Here is an 8,515-nt window from a genome sequence, read left to right as displayed (position 1 = left end):
AGGCTAGTGGATTAGGAGTTCCAAACCAGCCTGAAGCACACCCAGTTGCAAGATCAGACTTCCCTAAGCTAGCTAGCTACAGGGGAAGCTGGGATTTCCCACTCACTATACCAAAGACACTGAGGGAGTATTAACCAGCGACCAATGTCCGTCTTGGCCAATCAGAGTTGAGCTTTTTCTGTCATTTGAAAAATGACTTCAATGTAGGATTTATTTATTTATTTATTTATTTTTATTTTTCTGTTTTATAATTTTTTTTTTTTTGCTGTTTTACTAATTTTATAACCACAAACTTGTACAGAGAATGATGCCCTGTACAAAACACAACAGATTCAAACGAGGTGTTCCCTTAGCAAGGCTGAAGATTCAGTCTCTGGTATTTGGAATTTAGGATGCAGTCCTTGTTTTTGGATGGATCACTGGGTGTTTGGCACAGTCCATGCTTTTAACCAGATTTGAACAGAAGAATGGCCACCTGACCCAGGTAGAAGTAGATGAAGTGTTTGGTTTCGTGTGTCACATAACTACCGAAGTTCCGGCCCACAATGCAGTGCCAGGTGGGGTTGTACTTCTTGTCAAACTCCTTCTTGATATGGGCCGCAATATCCTTCTCTATGTTGTACTTCTCCAACGCCTGTGTAGCGCACTCCACCGAGTCCTGTTGCATCTCTTCCGACATGTCTGCATTTTTGATCACCGCCTTCCGGTCGCACATGGTTACCGTGGAGCAGGGGCCAGCCGGCTGCTGCGAGCTCCTAGGGAAGGTGCTGGCGCCGCTCAAGCAGCAGAGGACAGCCGGTCGCTACCGAAGCCGTGGCGCATCTTTTAACCTCTCTCTCTCTCTCTCTCTCTCTCTTCTGAAACTATTAATCTGGCTGAAGATTAGCTTTATTGGGCTGTAAAATGATGCCGTGTTTCTCACAGGAGATTGCAAGCATGTTACTAACACTATATATATGGAACTCATGGCTGTGTAGGAACTCCTATGGAACAGTCGGGTTGCTGGTGCTGGGATGCACCGTTCTGCACCGATGCAGAACACCATGTCCCATCCCTGGTCCCACTGGATAGCAGAGGAAGAATTAGGTGGACCCAATGGTTTGTCATCTGGCTCCCAAATTTTTTGTTTGTTTGTTTGTTTTTGTTTTTTTTGTTTTTGTTTTTTGAGACAGGGTTTCTCTGTGTAGCCCTAGCTGTCCTGGAACTCACTCTGTAGACCAGGGTGGCCTCAATCTCAGAAGTCCACCTGCCTCTGCCTCCCAAGTGCTGGGATTAAACGCGTGTGCCACCACTGCCCGGCACTCCCAAATTCTTAACTGAAGGTTCTATCCTACAACCCTGACCTCAGCAAATGTCCAAGCACTCAGTCACAGAAAGACTTTTATCTTGTAGCTGCTGTCTCTACCTATACCAAGGCTGGTGGTGTCTTTCACACCAGGGAGACACTTCAAAGAACACTTGACTACTAAGATACAGATACACTTCAAAAGTCACAGATAGCTGTGAGGAAAAAGTTAACTATTGTAGATTACAGACAAATCTCTGTCAGCTGCCATATGGACATGTTCTCTATGGATTTAAACCTTCACTTAGAAAAACTTCACTATAGGGTAAGATGAGGCCAGCATGGAGGCTGTGTCAGAAAGCCTTGAGATGGAATGGTCTAAGACAGTGGTTCTCAACCTTCCTATGACTGTGACCCTTTACAACAGCTCACTTGTTGTCGTGATCCCCAATCATAGCTTGTCGCTAACTCATAACTATAATTTTGCTACTGCTATGAATTGTAATATAAATATCTGATATGCAGGATATCTGATATGTACCCTCTGTAAGTGGATCATTTGATCACAAAGGGACTGCACCTACAGGTTAAGAACCACTTACCTAGAACCTTTCACCAAATGGACATCTCAGTTTCTTCCTCCGTGCAAAGCACCTAATAGTACCCATTTCACACCTGGTTTGAGAGCATAAAGGAAGCTAGGCTCCCGGAGGACGAGTCTTCCACCATCAGAAAATTAGCTACTGGCTTGTACTCTATTCTGACAGACCTGATGACCCTGTTCATTCATTGTCTCCAGAGTCTGGCTTTTCAGTTAATGGATAAGCATTTATAAGTTGAATACAGACCCTAAGGTAGGGTCTGACTCTCAGGAAACAGTCTTCAGTGTTCTCTTCTCTCTGTAGAGGAGTTTCACACTGGGCTGATGGGACGTAAGCTATCTACTCAGTTCTCTTTCCACCAGCAGTGCTTTTATCTAAGCTCTCCTAGTGTTATGCATTTTTTTAGAAATATTAATTAGTTAATTAATTTGATTTTCTGAGACAGCATTTTTCTGGGTAGCCATGGCTGTCCTGGAACTCACTTGGTAGATTAGGTTGACCTCCAACTCAAGAGATCTACTTGCCTCTCCCTTCCAAGTGCTTGGATCAAAGGCATGTGTCACCATCACCATCCAGCTTCCTGGTGCTGTATAAATGAGTGCCTGTCTCAAATGAACAAAGAGATGGAAGGAAGAAAGATAGATAGATGAGAGAGGAGGTCATTCATCATATTCACACCACAGTCAAAAGAGAAAGGATTCCTAAGACAAAGATGTATGTTATAGTTTTTGGCAATCTGACACATTTGTACACACACCTAGGAAAAGGGAATCTCAGTGGGTGAACTGCCTCCATCAGATTGGCACGTGGGCATGTCTGAGAGGTACATTTTCTGAATTGCTAGTTGATGGAGGCAGGCATAGTCTATTGTGGGCATCCCTGCTTCCAGTCTTGCTTCCATGTTCCTATCTTAACCTCCCTCAATAGTGATGTGGAATGTAAGCCAAATAAACTCTTTTCCCCCCATGCATTGGTTTTTGGAGTTGTATCACAGCCACAAGAAATCACACTGGAAAATCTACCTCCTAGGCCTGAAACAAATGAACTGTTACCAAGGACCAGATTGAACAAGCTAGACAAGGCCTCAGAAACTTCCCAGCCACAGCCTCTTTTTGTTCATGATCTCTGGGAGTAAAACTGACCTGCCCAATACCACATAACTAAGTACAGGCTCAGCCAGGACTGAAACTAGATTTCTTACCCACACTGTTTTTTTGTAAAGTGGTAAATGTCTGCAAGGACTTTTCTCCATTTTCTGGATGGATGCATACCCTTTATCTATGCAGTGGGTAGGCTTCTACCTTTTTGAATATGTTGTGTAGTTTCCGTGCTTTGGGGAAATGAAGGAAGGGGTACTCCTCTGACTGGACCCAGTTAAGGATGTCAGATAAGTGGTCTTGATGAACCACATTACTTATTTATGATTAAATATTAACCAGGCCCTTCTGGATACATACTCCCCATTCCCACCAAACTTTCCAGGTTGCTTGTATAGCTCTAATCATTGGGAGTGCCACCTTCCTGTCATTCTTGACCCCTCTACACTTTATCCATCTGTGGTGGCTAATCTTGGTTGCCAATGTGACAAGCTCAGAAAAAGAGAACCTCAATTGAAGAATTGCCTCCATAAGTTGGTCTGTAGGATATTTTCTTGACTGACAATTGATGCAGAAGAGCCTAGCCCACTCTGGGCAGTGCCATCCCATGCCATTCTGAGTTTTATAAGAAAGTAAGTGAACAAGCCAGAGGATCTTTGCCTCTGCTTCAATTCTGACCTTTCCATTCCTGCCCTGACTCTTTCAGTGACAAACTATGGAATGACAGATTAAGTTAAAGAAACCCTTTCCTAGTCCACCTGAAATACTCTCCATCATGCCTTGTTCACCTTTAACTCTCTAAAACTGAAAGCTCATGGCAAATCTGCTGCTGACTGCCTCTGGCATCACTGATAAAACTATGAGAGACTAATAAAAACTATGCCACAGATATGGGGAAGGACCCTCTTACCCTTAAAGGGAATAGCCCAGACCCAGTTCCCTTATGCGGCTGAGGATTGATATGCCTGTTTGATACCACAGAAGGCACAGCTAATTGGCTACCAAGAAGATTAATGAAATAAATAGATACACCCACAAAGCCAGGCCCAACCATAAATAAAATGAATAACAATATACATCCAAGGAAGAGAAATCTCCCTGAGAATTCCCTTCTTCTTCCTTTCCAGGTAAAAATGAATCACCCGTGATGTCTGCTGTTAGAAGTTCTAATCCAGACTCTGGCCTCTGAACTTATACTACTCAGACCGTTGAAGGGCCATGGACAAGAACATCAAACAGCTAGAGACTGATATCACTAATCTGAAGAAATCCCTTGTTTCACTGTCTGAAGAGACCTCCAAAAATCGCAAAGATCCTTATTGGACTTGATTTACTCTATTACAATAGAAAAGGCTGTGTACAGCTCTTGACTGTGTACAGCCCTTAAAGAAGAATATTGCCTTTACATAGACAAGACGGGGATGGTTAAAGAGAGCATGAAAAAGGTCAGAGAAGGCCCTGAGAAAAGTCAGAGAAAGAGAAAGATGAGTACTGGTACAAGAATTGGTTTTCAATCTCTCCAGCGTTGTCAACCCTACCTCCTGTCATCTTAGGACCATTATTTGGGTTCTTTTTGCTTATTTCTTCTGGTCCCTGGGCCTCAAATAGGCTGACTAACTCTGTGAAACAACAGATAAATAATTTGGTAGCAAAACCTATTCAGATATATTATCATAAGTTAACTATGGAGGACCACGAGACTCAAGATGAGGTTGTTACTTTATTCAGGGTGTTCCCAAAACCCATCTCCACTCAACCTAAAAGTGGGTACTTCCACCCCTAGACCAGGCAGAGGGGGGCCACCCAGAACCTCCTCTGACAGGTGACCTGAATTCTTGCTTAGGCTGCAAGGCTAAGCACTGCAAGGGAATATCAATAAAAGTTAAAAATATCTCTCTGGGTTCCCTGAGAGACAAGCCTGAATGCATAGGGGTTGATGTTAAAAGTATCCCCTCTCCAGGAAAAAGACATCAGGACAGGTATGGCCCTCATGCCTCACTGGACAACAACAGGGGCACTGGAGCCATTACAAGGTCCCCTTCAATTACTGGAGGTCAGGCCTCTATTCCCGCCTTTGAAAGATTAGATTCGCCACAGCCCGTCTATACTTAGAGAAGGGAAGAGATGTCAGGGGCATCCCTGCTTACACACTGAAGGCCTAAAATCAGCCATAGGCCTAAAATCAGCAATAGGCCTGTCATACATGTATACTAACACCAAGTCTTGGGTCTCTGTGGATAAACACTGAAACAGATGGCTATAAGCTATTGTAAGCAGGCAGTTTTTGTGACAATTTACCAGTCTGAGTAGTCATAGACCTTGTAGATAGGTAGCCTTGGCAGATAATACCAACTTAGATAAGGACAAGTGAATCATAGCCAGAGTCATAGTGACCTATCCCCTGAACCTTCACCCAGCCGATAACCTGTTCTGAAAAATATCTGTATTCCCCCTGAACACCCATACTCCAGTGTCATCCCCTTCCCCATGTCCTGCCTTTTTGTGTTTATAACCCCTGTGCGAATGAGTATAAATTATAATTTGAAAAAAAAAATAAATTATATATATTAAAAAAAACAAAAAAGAAAAAAACTCTTTCCTACCGGGCAGTGGTGGTGCACACCTTTAATCCCAGAACTTGGGAGGCAGAGGCAGGTGGATTTCTGAATTCGAGGCCAGCCTGGTCTATAGAGTGAGTTCCAGGACAGCCAGGACTACACAGAGAAACCCTGTCTTGAAAAACCAAAAAGAAAGAAAGAAAAAGAAACCCTTTCCTTGTCCAAGTTGGATTTGGCCAGTGTTTTATCACAGAAACAAAAAAGTCAAATTAGAACACCACTCCATATCTATTCCCAATAGCTTCTAGAACCTCAGGAACCATAAAGAGACAAAAATCTATGCCTTTACATTCTGGATCTTAGGTTCAAGCAGGTTATCTACCACCTACGTGTTTTTGAAGATTTGTTGACAAAAAAAAAAAAAAAAAAAAATCAATGCTGTGTAGCCACAGCTCCAAATCTGGAGCCAAAAATCACCTAATTGCCATGTCTTGGCTTCTCTCCAAACCTAGTTATATAAAAAGTTATTGATCACACAGATCCTCAGCTTGCTTCTAACTATTCGGTTCAAAATGGGGATAAGGACATCTGTTTCCCAGGATTCTAGAGTTACAGGTTCTGTAGTTGTAGATGTGGTGTTTGGTGCACAGTCATTGCCTAATAAACATTTGATAGGAACTGTTAGTACTTAACCCGTTGGCTTGTGCTCATTTGCAATAGTATTTCCTGGGTTTTGTTTGTAAATGCAACAGATGATGATAACCGAGAACAAACCCTACAGAGAAGATAGCAAAGACCCTCTTCTAGTTTCAATTGTAGTCCGGCCTCTCTGGTCCTCATGCTAGACCTCAGTCTTATCATATTAGAAGTTGAACATACGTACTGTGTCCAGTAGCACATAAGTACAAGCCCAGAATGACCCTAAGCCTCCTTTAGTGTCTCCCTAAGAAAATCTATGGCTGCTAAAAGAATTATTATCGTTCTAGTCAACACCTAAAGACGTGGCCTCTGTTACCCAGTTTCAGTCACGTGGGCCAACTCTTCTCCAATCTTTCTTTTTTTGGGAAAATTTTTTCTTTTGTTTTTCTTTGAGAAGGGGTCTTTTGTGGCCTAGGATAGGATTGAACTTACTATCATATATCTGAGAAATGAAAATTTCAACAAGGCTGACATGGTGGTACACATCTGTGTTCCTAGCACTTGAAAGACAGAGGCTGGAGGATCAGATGTTTAAGGCTAGTCTTCAGTACGAAGTAAATATCAGGTGGTAGGACAGCTCTATCAGACAGCTATGCTGGCAGGCTGAAGACTGAGGAGAGCTCAGAATCTACAGGATGTGGCTTCCAAGTTACCATGGACATCACTAATCAGTTTACAAAGTTTGAGCATGGGTACAGAGTAAAGGTCACTGGCCAGATCTCAGAGATTATAATTCATTCATCCACATTTCTTTCACCAGACCTCAGTGAGTACTTGTGTGTATAAAGTCAATGAATCTGTTGTTCTGCTGTTTGTGTAGCCTAATCAACCTCTATTGTATCTCTTTCCTTTTGTCTTTACATTGAATTTTTTTTTAACAGTTTAAATGTTATCACTGTAACTTCTTGTCTTCAGGGAGTTCATTGTAACCTTTCCATTTTGTCTGTGATAAGTGAGAGAGGAAGGATATGTCACTGAATACAAGTTATATATAAATGTATTAGTCAGCTTTGGCTGCAGAAAAAGAAAAATTCCTGGGACATCACGGGTTATTTGTTTCTTTTCTTGCAGATGTGCATTTTAGCTGTGGCTGTGTTCAGCTTGTGTCTTCTTTTTGACAGATCTGGTTTGATGGGCATGGCCATTTGGGGACAAGCTCTCACAGCTGAGTATAAAAGCAGGAGAGATGTTTTGTCTTAGAGTTTTCATTGCCCTGAAGAGATACCGTGACCAAGGCAACTCTTTTTTTTTTTTTCTTTTTTTTTTTTTTTTGGTTTTTTGAGTCAGGGTTTCTCTGTATAGTCCTGGCTGTCCTGGAACTCACTCTATAGACCAGGCTGGCCTTGAACTCAGAAATCCGCCTGCCTCTGCCTCCTAAGTGCTGGGATTAAAGGCGTGTGCCACCACTGCCTGGCCCAAGGCAACTTATAAAGGACAACATTTAATTGTGGCTGGCTTACACGTTCAGAGGTTCAGTCCATTATCATCATGATGGGAAGCATGCAGCAGCATGCAGGCAGGCATGGCACTGGAGGAACTGAGAGTTCTTTATCTTGTTCTGAAGGCAATCAGGAGAAGACTCTTTTCTGGGCAACTAGGAGGAGGGTCTCAAAGCCTACCCTCACAGTGACACACTTCATCAAATAAGGCCACACCTACTCCAACAAAGTCACACCTCCTGATAGTGCCACTCAGTCCCTAAGCCAAGCATATTCAAACCACCATATGTTTACAATAACCACTTGGATGTTGGATGTTGGTTACATGTACTCATAAACCACTGATCAAAATAGTGGAAACAGCTAAGTTCAAAGCCAGTAAGTACAGAAATAGATTCTACCCACAGGGAAATCAAACTCAGAAAGAAAATAGTGAAAAACATTACAACTTAACATTTTTTCTTCTCAGATACTATATGAAAAGTATAACAAATATTTTTCAGAAATATCAAGTTACATTTGAGAAAAAACAATTTCAGAGGTGTTAAATTTTGTCTCTAATCTTTTCAACAGGTATCAAAGTCAAAATTCCATCTCAGGTCTATTGAATGCTAAAACAACCATTCTTTTCTCTGTTGCTTTCTTAAGAGTCATATTTTTTTTTTTCACATACAGTTGTTTTATTTTTTTCACAAATGCATATGGAAATTGTGGTTGAGGCTGCTGGGGTGACATATGTCTTTAATTCAAGCACTCAGGAGGTAGAGGCAAAAAGCTCCAAAACAGGGACTACAAAGAGAATTCAAGTCTAGCTTGGGTTATCTAGAAAAACTTT

General features: G+C 42.0%; 1 protein-coding gene across 1 annotated transcript; it reads right to left on the bottom strand.

Moving 5' to 3' along the window:
- Nucleotides 1-261: 261 nt before the first annotated feature.
- On the bottom strand, nucleotides 262-799 carry LOC114609510 (dynein light chain 1, cytoplasmic). Its single transcript, XM_028753877.1, has one exon. The coding sequence runs from the start codon at nucleotides 713-715 to the stop codon at nucleotides 446-448; it is 270 nt and encodes an 89-aa protein (XP_028609710.1). The 5' UTR covers nucleotides 716-799; the 3' UTR covers nucleotides 262-445.
- Between the last annotated feature and the right edge of the window lie 7,716 nt (nucleotides 800-8,515).

This window comes from Grammomys surdaster, unplaced genomic scaffold (assembly GCF_004785775.1).
Source record: "Grammomys surdaster isolate TR1022 unplaced genomic scaffold, NIH_TR_1.0 125974, whole genome shotgun sequence".
Lineage (NCBI taxonomy): Eukaryota > Metazoa > Chordata > Mammalia > Rodentia > Muridae > Grammomys > Grammomys surdaster.
The sequence above is the reverse complement of the archived record's forward strand: the minus strand, read 5'-3'. Positions and strand labels throughout refer to the sequence as shown.

Bases quoted from the DNA above. Each gene is read 5' to 3' on its own strand.
- LOC114609510 (XM_028753877.1), bottom strand. From the start codon at position 715: ATGTGCGACCGGAAGGCGGTGATCAAAAATGCAGACATGTCGGAAGAG.